Raw genomic sequence first — 26437 nt, forward strand, 5'->3', positions numbered from 1 at the left:
CTCGAGTATGTAGTTATTATGTTTTAGACGAACGTTGGTTATTATTATTACTATTATTATTATTACTAGCTAAGCTACAACCCTAGTTGGAAAAGCAGGATGCTATAAGCCCAAGGGCTTCAACAAGGAAAAATAGCCCAGTGAGGAAATGAAACAATTAAATAGATAAACTACAAGGTAATGAACAATCAAAATAAAATATTTTAAGAACACTAACAACATCAAATTAGATCTTTCATATATAAAATATAAGGAAGGTAGGCACTGAACAATTACAGTGCAGTAGTTATACCTTGAGTAAATTGTTTGATAATCTCAGTGTTGTCAGGTATATGAGAGGAGAGGAGAATATGGAAAGAATAGGCCAGACTATTCGGTGTATGTGTACGCCAAGGAAAAATTAGCCGTAACCAGAGTGAGGGATCCAAATTAGTACTGTATGGCCAGTCAAAGGATCCAACAACTCTCTAGCAGTAGTATCTCAACGGATGACTTGTGCCCTGGCCAACCTACTGCTACATACTTATTTTGGCCGAAGACAAAAGTGAGGTGTCTTTGACAGGATGGTGGGCGGGGCTACTCACCAATGCACACCACCTGTTGTCAACTAATTTGTTAACAAATTTAACAGCTGTTCTAGTCTGTGCCGAGTACATTCTCTACTTTACATGATGAAAGGTTTGTATATACGTAGAAACAAGTATAAAGCCATAACATCATTTAAAACTACGCTAGTAAGCTATTTGAAAAGTGAAATATTAGACACATTGCAAATAAATAAAGTAATCAAACAATTAGTCTCCACTGAAAAAAGCTTGGGTGTATAAAGTTTTCCTTGTAAAATTACAAAAAAAATTAAGTACTATATAGTTCAGAATAAAACATTAAGAGGAAAAGACACTGTTGTCAGTAACTGGATAATCATTACACAATTTAAGAAGATAATCTTATAATACTGTACAAATTTATCAAATGAGAGAACACAATTTAAGATAAAAACACACAGGCTTGACAGTAGGTGATTAAAGCGGCAGAGAAATTTGAACTTGTGATATCATAATTGTATGAATAATATACTTTGGTTACCATAAGAAAAAAATTAAATATCTGCACTTTCATTTCCTACAGAAATATGATTATTGCTGTATTTTTAGCTTAACATTTTTAGAACCCTCCTATCATTAGACTCAAAGGATTACTGACAAAAATACTAGCTTTCTTTTATGGAAAAATACACCATGAATGACATGTATTGATGAAATATAACTTACAAAAATTCCTGAGATATCAAATGAAAAAACAACTTGCTAATTGGCTACAAAGATATCTAATACCAACTATTTCATAGAATTGATTAATATTTTGTAATCAAACCTTTGAAAAGTATGTGTATCATCGCCCTCTGGAGGTTTGACCGGTGGATACTTCTTGACGTATAATATAGGCGGTGAAGTTGGAGGCGTATTGATGGGTGTAACATCACTGTCTTCTGCTCCATGATCCTCTCTTATTTCAAGACTGCTAAGCTCTTCAAGATCTTCCTCCTCTTGGGTCATGTTTCCTTTCCACATCAGCCTAGGTTACCATTCTTGCAACAAGCTGGCCCAACTTTCATAACACCAACAGCATCTGCAACAAGAACAAAAGTAGGCAGACAAATTTTATATGCTCTACTGTATAGTCAATTCTTTTTAGCAAGGCAGATTTACATCGACTTGCATGGGTGCCCTTTTAGCTCGGAAAAGTTTCCTGATCGCTGATTGTTTGGACGAGATAATTCTAACCAATCAGATAGCAGGAAACTTTTCCGAGCTAAAAGGGCACCGCTGCAAGTCTGTGCAAATGTGCCTCATTAAAAAAATTGAGTATAGTAACAAATTACTTAAACCTACTTCTCTGCTTTCAAAGTTTGCCTACTAAATGCATTATTGGCTAGCTTAACTCTCAACCTCTTAATAGATGAAAATTTACTAGAATATTAGTATGCCTTGCTTAAGATTAGATAAGGTAAATTAGAACACTAGCCTACTCATGAGAGGGGATGAATGTACAGTAATTTGCTGAGACAAGTGTAAAAATGTTATTTTTATTAGTAAAATAAATTTTTGAATATACTTACCCGATAATCATGTAGCTGTCAACTCCGTTGCCCGACAGAATTCTACGGGAGGGATACGCCAGCTATCACTATACTAGAAGGGGGTGTACTCACAAGCGCCACCTGTGGCCAGGTACTACAGTACTTGTTGTTGACGCCACCTCACTTTTTCCTCGGTCCACTGGTTCTCTATGGGGAGGAAGGGTGGGTCAATTAAATCATGATTATCGGGTAAGTATATTCAAAAATTTATTTTACTAATGAAAATAACATTTTTCAATATCAAACTTACCCGATAATCATGTAGCTGATTCACACCCAGGGGGTGGGTGAAAAACCAGTGTACAAGACTAAAGGATAGCTAAGTATCCCGTATTTCATATAATCAGTTATCCACAATAACAATGAAATAATAAGTACCTGGTAAGGAAGTCGACTTGAACCGTTACTCTGCCTTTAATAAGATCGTCTTCCTTACTGAGCGCAGCGTTCCTCTTGGAAGGCTGAATCAACTCAAAGGTGCTAAAGTATACAGGGCTGCAACCCATACTAAAGGACCTCATCACAACCTTTAACCTCGGCGCTTCTCAAGAAAGAATTGACCACCCGCCAAATCAACAAGGATGTGGAAGGCTTCTTAGCCGACCGTACAACCCATAAAAAGTATTCAAGAGAAAGGTTAAAAGGTTATGGGATTATGGGAATGTAGTGGCTGAGCCCTCGCCTACTACTGCATTCGTTGCTACGAATGGTCCCAGGGTGTAGCAGTACTCGTAAAGAGACTGGACATCTTTGAGATAGAATGATGCGAACACTGACTTGCTTCTCCAATAGGTTGCATCTATAACACTCTGCAGAGAATGGCTCTGTTTGAAGGCCACTGAAGTAGCCACAGCTCCCACTTCATGTGTCCTTACCTTCAGCAAAGCAAGGTCTTCTTCCTTCAGATGAGAATGTGTTTCTCTAATCAGAAGCCTGAATAGTAAGAAACTGAGTTCTTAGAACTTGGAAAATGTTATTTTTATTAGTAAAATAAATTTTTGAATATACTTACCCGATAATCATGTAGCTGTCAACTCCGTTGCCCGACAGAATTCTATGGAGGGATACGCCAGCTATCACAATACTAGAAGGGGGTGTACTTACCAGCGCCACCTGTGGCCAGGTACTCAAGTACTTCTTGTTGACACCTCCTCAATTATTCCTCGGTCCACTGGTTCTCTATGGGGAGGAAGGGAGGGTCGATTAAATCATGATTATCGGGTAAGTATATTCAAAAATTTATTTTACTAATAAAAATAACATTTTTCAATATTAAACTTACCCGATAATCATGTAGCTGATTCACACCCAGGGGGGTGGGTGAAAACCAGTGTACAAGATTAAAGGATAGCTAAGTATCCCGTATTTCATATAATCAGTTATCCACAATAACAATGAAATAATAAGTACCTGGTAAGGAAGTCGACTTGAACCGTTACTCTGCCTTTAATAAGATCGTCTTCCTTACTGAGCGCAGCGTTCCTCTTGGGAGGCTGAATCAACTCAAAGGTGCTAAAGTATACAGGGCTGCAACCCATACTAAAGGACCTCATCACAACCTTTAACCTCGGCGCTTCTCAAGAAAGAATTGACCACCCGCCAAATCAACAAGGATGTGGAAGGCTTCTTAGCCGACCGTACAACCCATAAAAAGTATTCAAGAGAAAGGTTAAAAGGTTATGGGATTATGGGAATGTAGTGGCTGAGCCCTCGCCTACTACTGCATTCGTTGCTACGAATGGTCCCAGGGTGTAGCAGTACTCGTAAAGAGACTGGACATCTTTGAGATAGAATGATGCGAACACTGACTTGCTTCTCCAATAGGTTGCATCCATAACACTCTGCAGAGAATGGCTCTGTTTGAAGGCCACTGAAGTAGCCACAGCTCCCACTTCATGTGTCCTTACCTTCAGCAAAGCAAGGTCTTCTTCCTTCAGATGAGAATGTGTTTCTCTAATCAGAAGCCTGAATAGTAAGAAACTGAGTTCTTAGAACTTGGAAAAGAAGGTTTCTTGATAGCACACTATAAGGCTTCTGATTGTCCTTGTAAAGGTTAAGACCTTTTTAGATAGTACCTAAGAGCTCTAACTGGGCAAAGTACTCTCTTCAGATCATTCCCCACCAAGTTGGACAGGCTTGGGATCTCGAACGACTTAGGCCAAGGACGTGAAGGAAGCTCGTTAGCAAAAACCGAGCTGCAAGGAACATGTAGCCGTTTCAGATGTGAAAACAATGATCCTGCTGAAGGCGTGGATCTCACTTACTCTTTTAGCTGTTGTCAAGCACACGAGGAAAAGAGTTTTTAATGTGAGGTCCTAAAAAGAGGCTGATTGGAGAGGTTCAAATCTTGATGACATAAGGAACCTTAGGACCACGTCTAGATTCCAGCCTGGAGTGGACAACCGACGTTCCTTTGAGGTCTCAAAAGACCTAGGGAGGTCCTGTAGATCTTTGTTGGTGGAAAGATCCAAGCCTCTGTGGCGGAAAACCGCTGCCAACATACTTCTGTAACCCTTGATCGTAGGAGCTGAAAGGGATCTTACTTTCCTTAGATATAACAGGAAGTCAGCAATCTGGGTTACAGTGGTACTGGTTGAGGAAACTGCATTGGTCTTGTACCAGCTACGGAAGACTTCCCCTATAGACTGATAGATTCTGAGAGTGGATGTTCTCCTTGCTTTGGCAATCGCTCTGGCTGCCTCCTTCGAAAAGCCCCTAGCTCTTGAGAGTCTTTCGAAAGTCTGAAGGCAGTCAGACGAAGAGCGTGGAGGATTGGGTGTACCTTCTTTACGTGATGTAGACTTAGAAGGTTCACTCTTAGAGGAAGAGTCCTGGGAATGTCGACCAGCCATTGCAGTACCTCTAAGAACCATTCTCTCGCGGGCCAGAGCGGAGCCAACCAACGTCAGCCGTGTCCCTTTGTGAGAGGAGAACTTCTGAAGTACCCTGTTGACAATCTTGAACGGCGGGAATGCATACAGGTCGAGATGGAACCAATCCAGCAGAAAAGCATCCACGTGAACTGCTGCTGGGTCTGGAATCGGAGAACAATACAACAGGAGTCTCTAGGTTATCGAGGTAGTGAACAGATCTATGGTTGGCTGACCCCACAGGGCCCAAAGTCTGCTGCAAACATTCTTGAGAAGGGTCCACTCTGTGGGGATGACCTGACCCTTCCGTCTGAGGTGATCTGCCATGACATTCATACCGCCCTGAATGAACCTCGTTACCAGTTAGCTTTCGATCTTTAGACCAGATGAGTAGGTCCCTTGCGATCTAGAACAACTTCCACGAAAGAGTCCCTCCCTGCTTGAAGATGTAAGCCAGGGCTGTGGTGTTGTCAGAGTCCACCTCCACCACCTTGTTAAGCTGGAGGGACTTGAAGTTTATCAAGGCCAGAATAACCGCCAACAACTCCTTGCAATTGATGTGAAGTGTCCTTTGCTCCTGATTCCATGTTCCCGAGCATTCTTGTCCGTCCAAAGTCGCACCCCAGCCCGTGTCTGATGCGTCCGAGAGGAGACGGCGGTCGTGTTTCTGAACAGCCAAAGGTAGACTTCCTTGAGAAGAAAGCTGTTCTTACACCACGCGAGAGAAGACCTCCTCTCTTCGGAAACAGGAACTGAGACCGTCTCTAGCGTCATGTCCTTTATCCAGAGAGCAGCTAGATGATACTGAAGGGGGGGGGGAGGTGGAGTCTCCCTAACACGATGAACAGGGCCAGCGATGAAAGTGTCCCTGTTAGACTCATCCACTACCTGACTGAGCATCGGTTCCTTCTCAGCATGCTCTGGATGCATTCTAGGGCTTGGAAGATCCTTGGGGCCGACGGAAAAGTCCGAAAAGCTCGACTCTGAAGATCCATACCCAAGGAGACAATGGTCTGGGATGGGACGAGCTGAGACTCCTCAAAATTGACCAGGAGGCCCAGTTCCTTGGTCAGATCCAAAGTCCATTTGAAAATCTCCAGACAGCGACGACTTGTGGGAGCTCTTAAAAGCCAGTCGTCTGACGGAGCCGGACACAAGATCATGGTACTGCTGCACAGTCTGTGAACTGTCAATCATGGGCAAGCGAGGAAGTACAGTGACAACCCGAATCTGTCTAGACTGTCTGGGTCGTACAGACAAACTCCTTATCGGGTTGCTGAGGTTGCCGCACTGCGTCACAACAAGTCACTTCTGTTGGTTGTTGAACGTCTTCCCCGTGACACATTGACTCCGTAAACAAAAAAATCCTCTAACAAGGACTAAGCTTGGACTGCATGTCTTGTAACACAGCTCAAGGTCTATGGGAGCAGGTGTGGTAACAGACGGGATTAGCGACTGAAGTGGAACCATTACCTTCCCTGGAAGCATGTTATGCTTAAATAAAAGTCCATAGGAGGCTATGCAGCTAAAGGCTCCCTCCAAATGACAGAGTCCTCAAGGGAATATCAGAAGGAGGGAGAAAAGAACTTTCTCATCTACAGGGACCATATCCTAGAAAAGCTAAGTTCTCTCAGTGAGGGTTCACTGGTGCAAAAGCAGCAGACTAGAAGGCAACGTTATGAAACTGCTTGACAGTCTAGTGAGTTGGCAACAACCAAAGAAGCATGCGGTAAGGAATGCAGAGCATGTTGTATGCAGAGTATGCTGTATGCAGAGCATGCTGTATGTAGAGCATGTTGTATGCAGAGCATGCTGAATGCAGAGCATGCTGTATGCAGAGCATGTTGTATGCAGAGCATGCTGAATGCAGAGCATGCTGTATGCAGAGCATGTTGTATGCAGAGCATGCTGTATGCAGAGCATGCTGTATGTAGAGCATGTTGTATGCAGAGCATGCTGAATGCAGAGCATGCTGTATGCAGAGCATGTAGTATGCAGAGCATGCTGTAAGCAGAGCATGTAAGGTAAGCAGAGCGTGTGCATGGCGTTTAACATTTCTCAGAAATTCCATGACCAGTGCTAGAGTGCTTTATGCATGCTTGCATGGGGTTTTAATATCAACATAATATATACCTTACATTCATAACTCATGATTCATATTTTTGCCATATTTTGCGATATTGTTAAAAATATATTGCCAGGAATACAAATATATTTTTATAAGTAATACAAATAACCTCCATTATCATAAGGTTTGAAAATGGAGGTAAGGTATGCTGAACAGCAGAGTCAGAACGAGCTGGAACAACAATAGTTGTGGTTTCCTCTTCAAGACTCTGTTGAGGGAACACCTGAGGCTCAGTCTGCAAAGGCTGATCAAAGGAAGTAGCAGAAGGTAGGCGCATGGGTGGAGGAGGCTGACTCCTGGCATGAGTGGCTGAACTCAAGGGTTGCGCTTGCTGAGTGGTTGGCGGATGCGCAGTAGCAAGTTCCTGAGGAACGAGTTGAGGTTCCTGCGGTGTGAGCTGAGAGCGAAAAGGTAGTGGCTGCGCAGAACGCAGTAAAAATCTCGCAAGTTGAGGCTCCTGAGGCGCAAGGCTAAGGTGTTGAGGTGCTTGCCTTGAGGAGGGTTGAGCTCGCTGCAGCGAGAGCTGAGGAGACTGACTCATGGACGGGAGAGGTTGTTGTACCTCAACCGAGTGTTGCATCACTGGTGGAGCAGCAAGTGGAGGCGGAGGAAGAGAGGTATAATCCTCCTGATCCCATTGTAAAGGTTGCCTTAAGGAAGGCGGAGGCTGAACACCACTGGGAACAGCAAACTCAGAACGTGGCTCAACATCGTACGCCTGGCAGGTGGTACTGCGATCAGGCGGAGCGAGCGCAGGCGGAGCGAGCGCAGGCTGAGGGAGTGTAGGCGGAGGCGGAGGCGCAACACTCTCAGCCCGACACTCACGCATCAAGTCCGAAAGCTGTGCTTGCATGGACTGTAGTAGAGTCCACTTGGGGTCGGCAGAAACTACAGTAGGCTGAGGTAAAGCCTTAACAGTCGAGCTCTGTTGTGGCAGAACCTTACTCCTCTTAGGCGGAGTGCATTCAACTGATGACTGAGGAGAGTCAGAGCTAACCCAATGACTGCATCCGGGTTGTTGAACTCTAACTTCGTACGTCTGGCATAGGTCTGGACTTTACGTTTAAGAGGTCTTGAGACCTGAGACCAGCGTTTTCTCCCCTAAATTTCTTCTGCAGACGAGCAAAATAAGGGCTCAATCGTCTGCGGGTGGGAGTGACGGTCTCGGTAAGACACGCCCACAACCACCGAGGATACTTCTGTGCGCCGATCAAGGCCTGCTGAACCCTTCTGCCCTTCGACATTGCTTCTCCCCTGGGCTTGGGAGCTTGCAAGAGGTCCCGGACTGGGAGGACGACTGGCGCGCACAGAAGTACCCTCACGCACAACACTGACACACTTTGCGCTAATCACTTATCACTTTGATTTTCTGTTTGCACTTATTTCACTGAACTCGAAACTTTAAGTGGTTTGTACCTGAAACACGCAATTCTATCCTTTCTCAAAAGTTAGTAATTGCGAAAACAGAATTACAATGTAACAGAAAAATCTAATGAAAGATAAATAATTCAGTGGCTGGAAAGAGACTAAACACTAGATCACTCTAGAAACGTTTACCTTCTTCCCCTAAAGAGACTAGGGAGAAGAGCAAAAACGATAACAACGTTACTCGCTTGAATGAAACGTTTATCCTCCTCTTTCTCCCTCCGTCTCTATCTCTCTCTCTCTCTCTCTCTCTTGACTTAGAACCTGAGAGAAGAGCCCAATCATATATATCGTTAAAACATATTATTGTTAAAGGAAAAAACTGAAATATTTCCCAAAATGAAAAGTTCCTTTATTAGGATTAAAACCATTAAGTTAAGAAAGAATGAACAAAACGCTAGACACGGTTACTCTTACTGCAACGTGAAACCGTGAATATTCTCTCTCTATCGTAACGATAGAGCGCAAGTTGAACGTTCTGAATGTCAACAACTGCAGAGACAAAACAAAACGTTAGTTCAACTTTGAAAACAGTACGAGACTATCAAAGAAATTCTTTCAAAGACATTAAAATAGCATAATATGTTAACAGGTAAAACCAAAATGACGGGCTCAATGTTAATTAACTTCGGTACCAAGAAAAGACCGCCTACTATTAGGAAGGTCGAATATAAACAAATATAAAAATTAATTTTACTAAGTTTATAATAAAAGGAAGTTAATCGAAGAGGCCTATAAGAGGCGGAGAGATATAAAATAAATCTATAACTTTTGTTAAGCAAAATTAAGAAAGAGAGTCTATACTCTCTTAGACACCAACACTTCCGTCTAAGGGAAGGGTCGGCCATTAAAAAGTGAAAGAGAGTTCATACTCTCTTCGTCACCATAATTAATCAAATTAATTCCAAAAGCTAACTAAGCTAATATAGAAGTTTCCAGTAAAGCGACAGCCGAAATCAAAGAGAAATACTTCACCAAAGTCGTGAAAATACTCCAAAAACATAAGCGTATCCCAGAACGTCTTGCCGGAAGCACGACAGAGGAATAATTGAGGAGGTGTCAACAAGAAGTACTTGAGTACCTGGCCACAGGTGGCGCTGGTAAGTACACCCCCTTCTAGTATTGTGATAGCTGGCGTATCCCTCCATTGAATTCTGTCGGGCAACGGAGTTGACAGCTACATGATTATCGGGTAAGTTTAATATTGAAAAAGAAGGTTTCTTGATAGCACACTATAAGGCTTCTGATTGTCCTTGTAAAGGTTAAGACCTTTTTAGATAGTACCTAAGAGCTCTAACTGGGCAAAGTACTCTCTCCAGTTCATTCCCCACCAAGTTGGACAGGCTTGGGATCTCGAACGACTTAGGCCAAGGACGTGAAGGAAGCTCGTTTAGCAAAAACCGAGCTGCAAGGAACATGTAGCCGTTTCAGATGTGAAAACAATGATCCTGCTGAAGGCGTGGATCTCACTTACTCTTTTAGCTGTTGTCAAGCACACGAGGAAAAGAGTTTTTAATGTGAGGTCCTAAAAAGAGGCTGATTGGAGAGGTTCAAATCTTGATGACATAAGGAACCTTAGGACCACGTCTAGATTCCAGCCTGGAGTGGACAACCGACGTTCCTTTGAGGTCTCAAAAGACCTAGGGAGGTCCTGTAGATCTTTGTTGGTGGAAAGATCCAAGCCTCTGTGGCGGAAAACCGCTGCCAACATACTTCTGTAACCCTTGATCGTAGGAGCTGAAAGGGATCTTACTTTCCTTAGATATAACAGGAAGTCAGCAATCTGGGTTACAGTGGTACTGGTTGAGGAAACTGCATTGGTCTTGTACCAGCTACGGAAGACTTCCCCTTGAGACTGATAGATTCTGAGAGTGGATGTTCTCCTTGCTTTGGCAATCGCTCTGGCTGCCTCCTTCGAAAAGCCCCTAGCTCTTGAGAGTCTTTCGAAAGTCTGAAGGCAGTCAGACGAAGAGCGTGGAGGTTCGGGTGTACCTTCTTTACGTGAGGTAGACGTAGAAGGTTCACTCCTAGAGGAAGAGTCCTGGGAATGTCGACCAGCCATTGCAGTACTGTACCTCTAAGAACCATTCTCTCGCGGGCCAGAGCGGAGCCAACCAACGTCAGCCGTGTCCCTTTGCGAGAGGAGAACTTCTGAAGTACCCTGTTGACAATCTTGAACGGCGGGAATGCATACAGGTCGAGATGGAACCAATCCAGCAGAAAAGCATCCACGTGAACTGCTGCTGGGTCTGGAATCGGAGAACAATACAATAGGAGTCTCTAGGTTATCGAGGTAGCGAACAGATCTATGGTTGGCTGACCCCACAGGGCCCAAAGTCTGCTGCAAACATTCTTGTGAAGGGTCCACTCTGTGGGGATGACCTGACCCTTCCGGCTGAGGTGATCTGCCATGACATTCATACCGCCCTGAATGAACCTCGTTACCAGCGTGAGCTTTCGATCTTTAGACCAGATGAGGAGGTCCCTTGCGATCTAGAACAACTTCACGAAAGAGTCCCTCCCTGCTTGAAGGTGTAAGCCAGGGCTGTGGTGTTGTCAGAGTCCACCTCCACCACTTTGTTAAGCTGGAGGGACTTGAAGTTTATCAAGGCCAGAAGAACCGCCAACAACTCCTGCAATTGATGTGAAGTGTCCTTTGCTCCTGATTCCATGTTCTCGATCATTCCTGTCCGTCCAAAGTCGCACCCCAGCCCGTGTCTGATGTGTCCGAGAGGAGACGGCGGTCGGGTTTCTGAACAGCCAAAGGTAGACTTCCTTGAGAAGAAAGCTGTTCTTACACCACGCGAGAGAAGACCTCCTCTCTTCGGAAACAGGAACTGAGACCGTCTCTAGCGTCATGTCCTTTATCCAGTGAGCAGCTAGATGATACTGAAGGGGGGGAGGTGGATTCTCCCTAACACGATGAACAGGGCCAGCGATGAAAGTGTCCCTGTTAGACTCATCCACTACCTGACTGAGCATCGGTTCCTTCTCAGCATGCTCTGGATGCATTCTAGGGCTTGGAAGATCCTTGGGGCCGACGGAAAAGCCCGAAAAGCTCGACTCTGAAGATCCATACCCAGGGAGACAATGGTCTGGGATGGGATGAGCTGAGACTCCTCAAAATTGACCAGGAGGCCCAGTTCCTTGGTCAGATCCATAGTCCATCTGAGAATCTCCAGACAGCGACGACTTGTGGGAGCTCTTAAAAGCCAGTCGTCTGACGGAGCCGGACACAAGATCATGGTACTGCTGCACAGTCTGTGAACTGTCAACCATGGGGAAGCGAGGAAGTACAGTGACAACCCGAAGCTGTCTAGACTGTCTGGGTCGTACAGACAACTCCTTATCGGGTTGCTGAGGTTGCCGCACTGCGTCACAACAAGTCACTTCTGCTGGTTGTTGAACCGTCTTCCCAGTGACACACTGACTCCGTGAACAAAAAATCCTTTAACAAGGACTAAGCTTGGACTGTATGTCTTGCAACACAGCTCAAGGTCTATGGGAGCAGGTGTGGTAACAGACGGGGTTAGTGACTGAAGTGGAACCATTACCTTCCCTGGAAGCATGTTATGCTTAAATAAAAGTCCATAGGAGGCTACGCAGCTAAAGGCTCCTCTCCAAATGACAGAGTCCTCAAGGGAATATCAGAAGGAGGGAGAAAAGCACTTTCTCATCTACAGGGACCATATCCGAGAAAAGTTAAGTTCTCTCAGTGAGGGTTTCAATGGTGCAAAAGCAGCAGACTAGAAGGCAACATTATGAAACTGCTTGACAGTCTAGTGAGTTGGCAACAACCAAAGATGTATGACTGAGAAGCATGCGGTAAGGTATGCAGAGCATGTTGTATGCAGAGCATGCTGTATGTAGAGCATGCTGTATGCAGAGCATGCTGTATGCAGAGCATGTTGTATGCAGAGCATGCTGAATGCAGAGCATGCTGTATGCAGAGCATGTTGTATGCAGAGCATGCTGTATGTAGAGCATGTTGTATGCAGAGCATGCTGAATGCAGAGCATGCTGTATGCAGAGCATGTTGTATGCAGAGCATGCTGTATGCAGAGCATGCTGTATGTAGAGCATGCTGTAAGGTAAGCAGAGCGTGTTGCATGGCGTTTAACATTTCTCAGAAATTCCATGACCAGCGCTAGAGTGCTTCATGCATGCTTGCATGGGGTTTTAATATCAACATAATATTTACCTTACATTCATAACTCATGATTCATTTTTGTTTTGAAGATATTTTTGCCATATTTTGCGATATTGTTAAAAATATATTGCAAGGAATACATATATATTTTTATATAAGTAAGACAAATAACTTCCATTATCATAATGTTTGTGTAGGCATACATGTAGATGATTACAAATGCAAGTTATGAAAGTAATGAGGTGTTATTATTGTCATTTGTTATTTCTCAAGTTGAGGAGAAAGTGGCAGATGCATGCGTTAAGGTGGCTGACTCATAGCATGAGGTTGCTGCCTCAAGAGTTGCGCTTGCTGTAAGGGTTGCGGATGCGCAGTAGCAGGTTCCTGAGGAACGAGTTAAGGTTCCTGAGGTGTGAGCTGCGAGAGTTGAGATAGTGGCAGCGCAGAACGCAGTTCTTGTCTCGCGAGTTGAGGTTCCTGAGGAGCTAGCCTAAGCTGCAGCGAGTGCTGAGGTGGCTGCCTCATTGATGGAAGAGGTTGTCGTACCTCAAGAGATTGTTGCCTCGCTGGTGGAACCGCAAGCGGAAGCGGAGGAAGTAAGGCATAAGACTCCTGCTCCCATTGCTGAGGTTGCCTTAAGGAAGGTTAAGGTTGCTGCACAACGCTGGTAACTGGCAACTCAGAACGCGGTAAGGTAGCCTGAGGAACCTCAACTTCGTACGCCTGGCAGACTGGACTGCGGTGAGGCGGAGCTCTCGCAGGAGGAGGCGGAGGTTGCTGCACACCGCTGGTAACTGGCAACTCAGAACGCGGTAAGGTAGCCTGAGGAACCTCAACTTCGTACGCCTGGCAGACTGGACTGCGGAGAGGCGGAGCGTTCGCAGGAGGAGGTGTAACCTTCTCAGCCTGAAACTCATGCATTAAGACCCCAAGCTGCGACTGCATGGACTGCAGCAAAGTCGTCTTGGGATCAACAGACGATAAGGTCTGTTGTGGCATCGCCTTACCTCTCTTAGGAGGTGTGCAGTCACCTGAGACTGAGGAGAGTCAGAGCTAACCCAATGACTGCATCCGGGTTGTTGAACTCTAACTTCGTACGTCTGGCATAGGTCTGGACTTTACGTTTAAGAGGTCTTGAGACCTGAGACCAGCGTTTTCTCCCCGAAATTTCTTCTGCAGACGAGCAAAATAAGGGCTCAATCGTCTGCGGGTGGGAGTGACGGTCTCTTAAGACACGCCCGCAACCACCGAGGATACTTCTGTGCGCCGATCAAGGCCTGCCGAACCCTTTTGCCCTTCGACATTGCTTCTCCCCTGGGCTTGGGAGCTTGCAAGAGGTCCCGGACTGGGAGGACGACTGGCACGCACAGAAGTACCCTCACGCACAACACTGACACACTTTGCGCTAATCACTTATCACTTTTGATTTTCTGTTTGCACTTATTTCACTGAACTCGAAACTTTAAGTGGTTTGTACCTGAAACACGCAATTCTATCCTTTCTCAAAAGTTAGTAATTGCGAAAACAGAATTACAATGTAACAGAAAAATCTAATGAAAGATAAATAATTCAGTGGCTGGAAAGAGACTAAACACTAGATCAAATAAACTACGTTTAAAATCTCTCACCGCATAAAGCTTGAGAACAAGAAAAACTCTAGAAACGTTTACCTTCTTCCCCTAAAGAGACTAGGGAGAAGAGCAAAAACGATAACAACGTTACTCGCTTGAACGAAACATTTATCCTCCTCTTTCTCCCTCCGTCTCTATCTCTCTCTCTCTCTCTCTCTCTCTCTTGACTTAGAACCTGAGAGAAGAGCCCAATCATATATATCGTTAAAACATATTATTGTTAAAGGAAAATATTTCCCAAAATGAAAAGTTCCTTTGTAGAATTAAAACCATTAAGTTAAGAAAGAATGAACAAAACGCTAGACACGGTTACTCTTACTGCAACGTGACACCGTGAAAATTCTCTCTCTATCGTAACGATAGAGCGCAAGTTGAACGTTCTGAAACGTCAACAACTGCAGAGACAAAACAAAACGTTAGTTCAACTTTGAAAACAGTACGAGACTATCAAAGAAATTCTTTCAAAAACATAAAAATAGCATAATATGTTAACAGGTAAAACCGAAATGACGGGCTCAATGTTAATTAACTTCGGTACAAGAAAAGACCGCCTACCATTAGGAAAGGTCGAATATATAAAAATTAATTTTAATAATTTTATAATAAAAGGAAGTTAATCGAAGAGGCCTATAAAAGGCGGAGAGATAAAATAAATCTATAACTTTTGTTAAGCAAAATTAAGAAAGAGAGTCTATACTCTCTTAGACACCAACACTTCCGTCTGAGGGAAGGGTCGGCCATTTAAAAGGTGAAAGAGAGTTCATACTCTCTTCGTCACCATAATTAAATTAATTCCAAAAGCTAACTAAGCTAATATAGAAGTTTCTAGTATAGCGAATAGCTGCAAATTTTAGAGAAATACTTCACCAAACCGTGAACAATACTCCAAAATCATAAGCGTATCCAAGAACGTCTTGCCGGAAGCACGACAGAGGAAAAAGTGAGGTGGCGTCAACAACAAGTACTGTAGTACCTGGCCACAGGTGGCGCTTGTGAGTACACCCCCTTCTAGTATAGTGATAGCTGGCGTATCCCTCCCGTAGAATTCTGTCGGGCAACGGAGTTGACAGCTACATGATTATCGGGTAAGTTTAATATTGAAAATTTCTTATTATTTGTCAAATCAGGAGAGGTAGAAGGTGTCATTGGGAAGTATGGTGTACCAGGCAAAAATGAGAGTGGTGAGAGACTGGTAGATATGCATGTTGAACAAGAGCTATTAAAAAGTTGTAGTTTTTCCAAAAAGAAAGATAATAACAAGTATACATGGCTAAGAGTGGCAATTGGAAGAGTTGTAGAGAGGGCATTAATGGATTTTGTGTTGATAGATAGAAGAATGTTGGGAAGATTGAAAGACGTGCACATGTTTAGGGGTATGGCTAACGGTACTTCTGATCTTTTTTTGGTGGAAGGAAAATTATTTGTAGCAAGAGAGTGGGGGAATGGAGTGGGGGGGGGATGTAAAAGGGAGGTAGTGAAGGTTGAAAAGTGAATAAATCCTGAGGTAAAAAGTGAATGTTAAAAAAGATTAGAAATGGCATATGACAGAGTGAAAGTGAGAGAAACTGGTAATTTAGATGAGGAGTGGAAGTTAGCAAAAGAAAAGTTTGTTGGGATTGCAAGTGATGTGTGTGGCAAGAGGTTTGTTGGGGCAGCATGAGGAAGAGTAGTGAATGGTGGAATGGAGTGAAAATAAAAGTGGAAGAGAAAATGAGGGCATTTGAAGAATTGTTGCAGAGTAATAGTGTAGAGAAGTATGAAAGATATAGAGAGAAAAATGTGGAAGTAAAACGTAAGATAGTTGAGGCAAAGAGGGCGGCTGACTGGTGGTGGGGTCAGGGATAGGGTCGTTCATATGAAGAGATTAAGAAGTTTTGGAAAAAAGTACGGAAGGGAGGTTCGAGAATTGAAGAGAGTGTGAAGGATGGAAATGGAAGGTTGTTAAAAAGAGAGGCGGCAAGGAAAAGGTGGGGGGAATATTTTGAAAGGTTAGTGAATGCTGAGGATAATAGGGAGGCAGATGTAATTGCTGCTGCAGGTGTTGAGGTGCCAGTGATGGGAGATAAAAATGAGAGAGAGATTATAAGAGAGGAAGTGAGGAGAATACTAGATGAAACGAGAGTAGGAAAAGCACCTAGTATGGATGGTGTGAGAACTGAGATGTTAAAGGAAGGGGGTGTGACTGTACTTGAATGGTTAGTGAGAATGTTTAATATATGTTTTATGTTGTAGACCAGTAGACTGGGTTTGTGCGTTTATTGTAATTCAAGGGGTATTAGTTTACTGAGTGTGATTGGAAAAGTATATGGTAGAGTACTAATTAATAAGATTAAGGATAAAACAAAGAATGAAACCTTCTAAGTACAGTGTGGTTTTAGAAGAGGTAGGGGATGTATGAATCAGATTTTTACAATTAGGCAGATATGCGAGAAATATTTAGCAAAAGGCAAGGAGGTGTATGTTGCGTTTATGGATCTGGAGAAAGCGTAAGATAGAGTTGATAGGGAATAGATGTGGAATGTGATGCGGTTATATAGAATTGGTGGAAGGTTGTTGCAAGCAGGGAAGAGTTTCTACAAAGGTAGTAAAGCATGTGTTAGGATAGGAAATGAAGTGAACAAGTGGTTTCCAGTGAGAGTGGGGATGAGACAGCGATGTGTGATGTCGCCCTAGTTGTTGAATTTGTTTGCTGATGGAGTGGTGAGAGAGGTGAATGCTCGAGTACTTGGCCGAAGATTGAAACTGATAGACAAGAGTGATCATAAATGGGAGGTAAATCCGTAGTTGTTTGAGGATGACACTGAACTGGTTGCAGACTCAGAAGAGATGCTTGGTCGATTAGTGACAGTTTGGAGGGGCATGTAAGAGAAGGAAGTTGAGAGTTAATGTGGGTAAAAGTAAGGTTGTAAGATGCACGAGAAGGGAGGGTGGTGCAATTTTGAATGTCATGTTGAATGGAGTGTTACTTGAGGAAGTAGATCAGTTTAAGTACAGTACTTGGGGTCGGTTGTTGCAGCAAATGGTAGAGTGGAAGCAAATGTACATCAGAGAGTGAATGAAGGACGCAAAGTGTTGGGGGCAGTAAAGGGAGTGGTAAAGAATAAAGGGTTAGGCATGAATATAGAGAGAGTTCTGTATGAGAAAGTATTTGTACCAAATGTGATGTATGGATTGGGGTTGTGGGGAATGAAAGCGACAGAAATTAAATGTGTTTGAGATGAAGTGTCTGAGGAGTATGGCTGGTGTATCTTGATTAGATAGGGTTGGGAACAAAATAGTGAGGGTGAGAATGGGTGTAAGAAATGATTTAGCAGCTAGAGTGGATATGAATGTGTTTAGGTGGTTTGGCCATGTTGAGAGAATGGAAAGTGGCTGTCTGCTTAAAGGTGATGAATGAAAGAGTTGATGGGAGAAGTACAAGAGGAAGGCCAAGGTTTGGGTGGACGGATGGAGTGAAGAAAGTTCTCTGGGTGATAGGAGGATAGATATGAGAGAGGCAAGAGAGCGTGATAGAAATAGGAAAGAATGGAGAGTGATTATGACGCAGTTCTGGTAGGCCCTGCTGCTTCCTCCGGTTGCCATGGTGACCGAAGTAGCAGCAGTAGGGGATTCAGCGTATGAAGCTTTATTTACGGTGGATAACGGGGGAGGGTGGGCTGTGGCACCATAGCAGTACCAGCCAAACTCGGCTGAATCCCTCATCAAGCTGGGAGGAGCGGAGAGAGAAAAGGTTCCTTTTTTTTCATTTGTGTGATGTCGGCTAACCCCCAAAAATGGGGGAAGTGCCTTAGTAAATAGAATGGATAGAATTTTATTTATGAAGAAGTTTTTGGTTATTTTGGTCTGAAATACAATACAGTAATATAAAGCTACTTCAATGATTAACAAAATATTATGATTTTGTGTTACCTTGCCAAGAATAAAGCCAGATGGGAAGCAAACACAAGGTTGAGATTCAGTCTTAGGGAAAGCAAAGAACATGGCAGTCTACGGAGGGTCGCAGGCCCCCATAGGTAAGTAGGTAAGGATACGGCTCTTATGTTAGGTCAAGTGGGGAACCTTAAGTTAGGTGGTGTTCTTTGTTTCTTTCCTTTTTAAAATGTGTTTTTTTCAGTCATAATTTTTAAAAATTTTACACCGTTTTGTCCCAACAAATTACAAAGGCTCCCTAACCTAGATTAGGGTATTCAGGAAAATTTAATGCATGCTTTGTCTACATGATATTTTGCAGAACAAATAAAATAGGAGTACCAGTAGAATACAGTTATCATGTATCTCAGGACTAGCAGACGAATAGGAGAAGGGGAAGCATTAGGGGTTTGACAAAGTAGAGATCCATTCCTCAAGTTAAGTTGGAGATTGTGTTCTGTGGGTTATGGAATACTGTACGATAGTCCTAGTTCTGCAGAAGCTCCAAAGTTTGTAAAGAAGGTCAAAGGGTAAAATTATAGTTACGGACAGAACAACACTTTGAACAGTAAAAATATCTTCCTGTTGTAAATAATGTGCTTTCACTGAATTACACCTTCATTTTAACAGCAAATAAACTGAAAACCTGTTAAATCGTCTAAAAGCGGGGATATATTTTTTTTTAAAAATCTAATGGATTTGCTCTGCCTACAGCTTGCTTCAATTACAGAAAAAGAAAAACATCAAACTTCTATGTACTGGCAAGCGGTACATGCTGAGTTGTGCAAGCTAACCCCATTATCTATTATTTTTTTGATAATTAAGTTTTTATTAGTAGTGAAAATAAGTGCCATTTTCGACGAAAACGGACATTTTTCTATAGAAAACACCTGGTTTATAGTAAATAAGCTTTTTCCGTCCGTAACTATAATATAAACGGGAAAAGAACAGCCTACAACAGATACAAAAAGTAGTTTTTTCCTAGGTTACATTGCCCTGTAATACACTACAATAATACCGATTCTACAAGAGTAGTCTTGAACTAATGAACATTTATAGGTTTAAAAAACCTAAAATATACCTCGTGTACAGTAAGTTAATATTACTCTACCTTGGAGTTGGAACAAACAGGCTAGTCTAAGTCCAGTCGTCGAGTCATTCTCCCAATTTGATAAAATCAAGGGAAGATTCATTCACTGGAAAAACGTGTCTTATAAGAGCTTTGTGAAATATATGAATTGGTGGACTTGGAGTAGCAACAACTGTCACTTTTGATCGATTTTTCTCGAAGTAGGCTACAATATGTTCATTAATTATTCATGTTTGGCCATAAAGTAGTATTACCGGAAAAAGCCTTCAGAATGGTAGCGTCCCGTAGAAAACACTAGGATAAAGCTCTGATTTTGTTGACGTCACTAATAAGAGTTTTAGCTGACAAGGTACTTGTGGATGGTAACTCGTAATCCCTTTCAACCATAACAACACCGTCGTCTGCGGGTGGAAAGAATGTAAACAAAAGGACGACGGGTGCGTTCTTAACAAAAGAAATAGAGCCTCGCGTATTTATTGCCCGATTTTATTAAAATGAAAAAGCAAAATAGTTTTAAGTAAATAAAAAAATATAAAAATAAAACATAATTATAGTTAGAATCAATAAAATAATACCTGTCAAATCCTAAAAAAGAATTACTCCCAAAAGTTTAAAAAGAAATAGAGCCTCGCGTATTTATTGCCTGATTTTACTAAAAATGAAAAAGCAAAATAGTTTTAAGTATATAAAAATATACCAATAAAACATGATTATAATTAACATCAATAAAAATACCTATCAAATCTTAAAAAAGAATTATTCCCAAAAGTTCAGAAACTTGCCAAATGTTAGCGATGGTATTGTTGACGTTTGACTTTTACCTGGCAATGACATATCGATAGATACAAAGCAGCTGTTAAACAAAGCTATTATTGTATTATGATAGTAACTGCTCGATGGAAATGATAATTAAGAGACCATGACATTGCTTTCGGTCCATTCTGTCATTTGATGAAGAACATTGACTTTAATTACTTTTATTGCGTTTTTACTCCTAGAATACAGTTAGGACAGCAATTACATAGAAAATGTTATTTGAATTCTTTCATAAGAAATGGTTGTTTGACTTCTGATGCCCAACATATTCTATTATTCTTCCAAATAATTACATTATACTTGAAATGAAACAAAATACGAATTAAAATCATGCATCATGCTTGCAGTTCCTTCACTATTTAAGCTCAATCATCATCATCTTCTCCTACGCCTGTTGGAGCCCTTGGACTTATAGGATCCTGCTTGTCCAATTATAATTGCGGCTTAGGTAATAATAATAATAATAATAATAATATATCTCCCTTTGATTAATATAGCTTCACACACATATCTAACGTAATCAAAACAGTCAATTATTATTTCGAATAACTTACATTGGATTTGAAATATAACAAACTACGAATTGCAGTTTATTCACCATATACGCTTGATAAACTATTAGTATTTATTTTAATATCGAATAACAGCCACACGTTAATTTTTTTACAGAATACCTCACTCAAAACAGAAAATAGAATTAATCAGTCATTTAGACAAGCTTTAAAGTTCATCCTACTCCTTATGACGTCATAAACACGTATTTTTTTGTTAATAGAAATAACTATTTGGTAATTAGAATGTATTCATCTGATAGATTATATTATTAAACATCTTATATAGGACTGTTTCTATATATATTGAAGAAAATATATCTATAATTTCCTTAAAAACAAAATTTCTTCTGGTCCGTCCCCCTAAAGCAGGAGCGTTTGAAAACATTATGATGGAAATTCGGGCATGTTTCTCAAACAGCAACTCATAAGTCCTAAGAACTCTCACTTGGCGGGATATTCCAGTCATCTGATTGGCTGTATCTTCTCAGCCGCGATTGGCTGTTACATTGTTTACAAATTACACAAACGCATCTAACATCGTAGCCAGAACTCAGTTAATTATTCCTTACAATGACCCATTTGTCTAGATTACTCATTTGAACAAGATCCATTATCTATTGAATTAATAAATAAATATTATTATTAGTTTGTTTTAACAAATAATTGCGACGTTTAAGTGTTAATTGATTTACAACAAGTATAGGTACTCCTACCTTTACAGTCGAGTTCATTCATAAAATACGAGATTGCATGACGTCACCTACAGCCACCAATCACAGCAGAGGATCAATCAGCCAATGAGACGCTAGATATTTCCCGCTAAGAAAACGCATAAGGTGATAGAGTTCCTCTAACTTTATGAGATGCTGTTGGCAAACGAATCAAATTCTCAAGATATTTCACTCTAGTTAAGGGTTTTTTTTTGTCCTACTTATTTTAAACACATAACAGTGACATTTAAGATGCATTTATTATCAAAAGGGTTGTTTTGAGTTCCATAAGATTTGTAGTTTTTGTCATAAACAATTTGAAGGTGTATAGGTATTTCACTACTACTACCCAGTTTAATTTATTCATAAAATACAATTACATAACGTCTAATACAATTATTATCAATCATAACAGAGGACGAATTTGCCAATGAAATAACAGATATTTCCCACTAAATGCATATGGGGTATATGTTCCTTCTCATTTATGGGCAGATGTTGGCTAACTAATCAAATTCACACAGCGATATAAAAAGATCTATTTAATTACTATTTTTTTAGTTTGCTTCCATAAAAGTTCAAATTCTTAGGTCGTAATCTATCAGAAATATGTCTGTATAGGATACTGTTGGTATTAAAACGTACAACGATATATTTCCTAGTAAAGATAATGATTTGGTAATGATCTATTACATTATACTTGAACTGTAACAAAGTATTAACTAAAGCCATATAGTTATATCACTATTTGACTTGATATGATGGTATTAAATATCACGTGTTAATACCTCATTCAAACCAAACAAAGAAGTTAATCAATCATTTAGTTTTAGACCATCTGGAAAATTCACCCTTCTCATTATGACGTCAGACTTATTTTCTTAATAAGATTATTTTGTAATAAGAATTTATCATATTAATATGTTATGTTATAAAACATTCTATAACGAACTGTTTCTATATATTTAAAGAAAATATATCTCTAATTCACACACGAGTACAGAAATCTTCAGCTCCGTCTCCCATAGCTAGATCGTTTTACGGATATTGAGTGGGTTTCTCAAACAGCAACTCAATAACTCATATATCACCTTCCCGCAACGCTCTCTTACAGGTAAATTCCAGTCCTCTGATTGGCTATGTCTTCCTCAGCTGTGATTGGTGGTTGTCTTAGCTTAATACAGCTTCACAAATACACTGACAGCCGCAGTGTTGCCAGATAAAAGCTTATAATAAAATAGAGAAATGAGGTGGAAGTGCGAAATTCTCCAACAGACGAAAAAAGGGGATACTCAACTTACTTAGTCGATGAGAAAGAAGCTGAAGCATCCATGATCGAAAAACCCTCGAAAAGTAAAGAAAACTAGCAGAAACTCTCGAAGCAAAACGAAAGAGATCGCGCTGCAAAAGGGAAATCGTTCAACAGGATACATGTTAGTTGTAGCACATTGAGTGCGGGAGTTGTAAGGGCTCTCCTGTCCACGTCTCCTACCCTCACCTTTCCTCCAAGATAAGGTTAACTCTATTCAGGGAAGGATAACCATGACTTGTTATTGACACGTCCCTGATTTATACTGTACACGATATCTCTCGGGATAATCGTTCCGGAGGTAGGAACTCCGTTGATGCTTCTAAGGCAAATTTATCAAGAGTACCACTCACAGAAATATTCCTAGTAGACGCTGCCAATGAGTTACTTCCATCAGGAGGACATGGCTCAAGCCTAAATATAATATTATATATATATATATATATATATATATATATATATATATATATATATATATATATATATACACACACACACACATATATATATATATATATATATATATATATATATATATATATATATATATATATATATTATATATATATATATATATATATTTTACTAGCTGAGCTACAACCCTAGTTGGAAAAGCACGATGCTAGAAGCCCAGGGGCTCCAAGGAAAAATAGCCCATTGAGAAAAGGAAACAAGTAAATAAACTACATTAGTATTGACCAGTTAGAATAAGATATTTCAAGAACAGTAACATTAAAATAGATTTTTCATATATAAACTTTACAAACTTTAAAAAAAGATAGATAAATAAGATAGAATAGTGTTTCTGAGAGTACCCTTAAGCAAAAGAACTCTACCTCAAGACAGTGGAACTCCATGGTACAGAGGCTATGACACTACCCAAGAATAGAGAACAATGGCTTGATTTTGGAGTGTCCTTCTTCAGGAAGAATTGCTTTATATAGCTAGAGTCTCTCTTCAACTCTTACCAAGAGGAGTTAACCACTGAACAATTACAGTGCAATAGTTAACCCCTTACATGAAGAATTGTTCCATAATCTCAGTGTTGTCAGGTGTATGAGGACAGAGGAGAATGTGGAAAGAATAGGCCAGACTATTCGGTGTATGTGTAGGCAAAGGAAAAATGAGCCGTAACTAAAGAGAGAGATCCAATGTAATACTGTCTGGCCAGTCAAAGGACCCAATAACTCTCTAGCGGTAGTATCTCAACGGGTGGCTGGTGCCCTGGCCAACCTACTACCTACAATACACACACACACACACACACATATATATATATATATATATATGATATAATGAGAGAGAGAGAGAGAGAGAGAGAGAGAGAGAGAGAGAGAGAGAGAGAGAGAGAGAGAGAGAGAGAGAGATAAGTACAGTACTGTATTATGTCAATGAAAGAACATTTCAGTAAGTGTACAGTACATATATTGTACACACGGGAAGACTATGGAACACATATGTCATTGCCACACTTATATGTATATGTACATTAACAACAAAAAATGTTTGTTCCTATCTAACAACACTTGCTGATACTGTAGAGTATTTTACTGTAATATATGTACAGTACTCTAACTACAGCCCCGAAACTATACAACAAGCTCCCACTAGACATATGACAGACTGAAGATAGTAAGGTTTTAAAGAGGAAACTAAAGACTTTCTTCGTCTCTAAGTTCTTCGATTGTGTGGATTTGACAATAAACGAGCAATATGTGGTGTGAAATGTTGAATGCTTTTCAATGATTATGATAAAATTACTATGGAGGTCCTGTAGAGAGTAGGTTTCCCCTGCTGTTTAGGACCAGAAAAGCAACCCTTAAAGTAAAGTAAGTAAAGTACAGCAATTAGCTGAGGTGACTGTCGTAAGTGATCGCTCTTTTCAGCAGGTCCCCTTGCACCATCCAAACTCACCGTATACGTAGCCTATATGTAAATTACTACTGTAAAGTATGGTATTTCTTATACAGTACTGTACAGTAGTTAATGTAACAATAACACTAACATACGATGAATACACTAACATAACAAAAAATCAAAGGAAAAAGTATCAGTACAAAACCACTAACCGTTTATGTACAAAGTTCTACACAAAGTCTGTAGCAAGATGCAATTCTTTGAGCTGTCGACTTGCTTAACAAGTGGGGTAGCGTAATGTATGTATCTCATTTTATACTGAAATCACTATAAACACAATGGATATGTAGATGTTTTTTACATCACAACGTGATTCAGCACAATGACTGATATGGGAGATGCACACACAAGGAACAACAATGCGAGACTGAAGCAGAGTAAGTGAGAGGTGGGGTGTTGTGCTGTGGGGAGAAGGAAATGGCGTGAAGCATGCCATGTGCAAAGAAGCACTGGCAATTTGAAATATTCAGCCCGCGAGAGTACCTATCACGAAACCACGAATACGTAATACAGTACTGTATTTTTTTATTCAATAGGTTATAAGGTTCTCTGTATTGCGAATGACCGAATCCGAAATGATAGAGCACGAGAATAACAAGGACAGACTGTATTCTAACCATGGTCAGACAGTGTCCGTCAAACACCAATTGTTATCAGTTAACAATAGGAGGCAGAAAGGAGCACAGATGACTTCGTTAATGAGCACGGTGTGTTGGACAGAGTCCATTTTTGTAGCGTCTAAGCTTCGGAGACTCTACGGAGAGACACGATGGAAGGAGTTATACTTGTTTACCAGGGGAAGTTTAGCTGTCAGTAGATTAGGTATCACTTGGCCTGTATACATGGCTAGTTGCAATTCTGTTACAGAAGAAAGCTGCCATTGGGATAGAAGATAGGCTCAGTTGCTAATCCAACTGTACCGGCAGAAACTATGCCCATGAAACATCAAAATAGAAGTTTTTAAAGTAAGAAATTAATGTATAGCGGCAATTAATAAAATAACATCAGAATTTCAGAAGTGGATTGCGTTACTGGTTTAAAAATCGAAGAAGAAAATAGAATCCATTCTGGGTCAATATAGGAGACAGCTAAGCTAATTGGAAAAATGTAAAAAGTCAGGGGCTGGCACAGAAGACATTGCACTGCCAAAATATGGTGCTTCAATGATGCAACATGACAGAATCTGTTTCAAGTCTCTCATATACCTGAAGAAGTGTTTGCTCATGAGGAAAGTATGTAATTTTCTCTCTCAATGAAAACATGAGAAACAAATCAGGAACATTTCATCTTTATTACTGACACAATTTCAATTTTGTTAACACCACAAAATGCCAAGTATGTCAGTATCCAACATTAGTTATTTCTTGGAATACTGGAATGTAGGCTATACATTACGTGTTAATAACAATACCTGTAACTTCCTCATTTTGCTGATGAGTTAGTGTTCTAAGTTAGACATATGTGATTCTACGTTGCCTCCAGACGAGTTTAAGAAATGTTCCCCCTCATACATGTGTTCTGCTTAATCATAAAAGGGTTTGCCTTCTCCGATGAAACATAGAAGGTGTCTGTATAGTTTCTAAAGTCTGTTACATAACCAATTTGAAGTTCTTTTAAAATGGTTGAATGGCTTTTATTTTTACTTCGTCTTTGTAATCAGTTCTCTCTTACACTTTTCCATTGTCCTCACAAAGGGCAGCAATAATCATGCTGCATAATGCAAACTTATTTGGTTGGGCAGTTGGCCCTCAGTCTTCATGGGGATTAAGTAACAGAGACAGGCATGAA

The 26437-nt window shown here is 40.9% G+C and overlaps 1 protein-coding gene across 2 annotated transcripts in view; it reads right to left on the reverse strand.

Annotated features, from left to right (window-relative positions):
• The window catches only part of LOC137631192 (uncharacterized), a 71265-nt gene extending 51527 nt beyond the window's left edge, over positions 1–19738 (reverse strand). For both annotated transcript variants that reach the window (XM_068362923.1, XM_068362922.1), the window contains exons 1-2: positions 19365–19738; positions 1375–1629 (exon numbers count right to left, since the gene is read on the reverse strand). In XM_068362923.1, the coding sequence (XP_068219024.1) occupies positions 1375–1571 (197 nt within the window). In that variant the 5' untranslated portion in view covers positions 1572–1629; positions 19365–19738. The remainder of the gene's footprint in view (positions 1–1374; positions 1630–19364) is intronic.
• Between the last annotated feature and the right edge of the window lie 6699 nt (positions 19739–26437).

Source organism: Palaemon carinicauda, chromosome 39, assembly GCF_036898095.1.
Source record: "Palaemon carinicauda isolate YSFRI2023 chromosome 39, ASM3689809v2, whole genome shotgun sequence".
In the NCBI taxonomy this organism is placed as follows: Eukaryota; Metazoa; Arthropoda; class Malacostraca; order Decapoda; family Palaemonidae; genus Palaemon; species Palaemon carinicauda.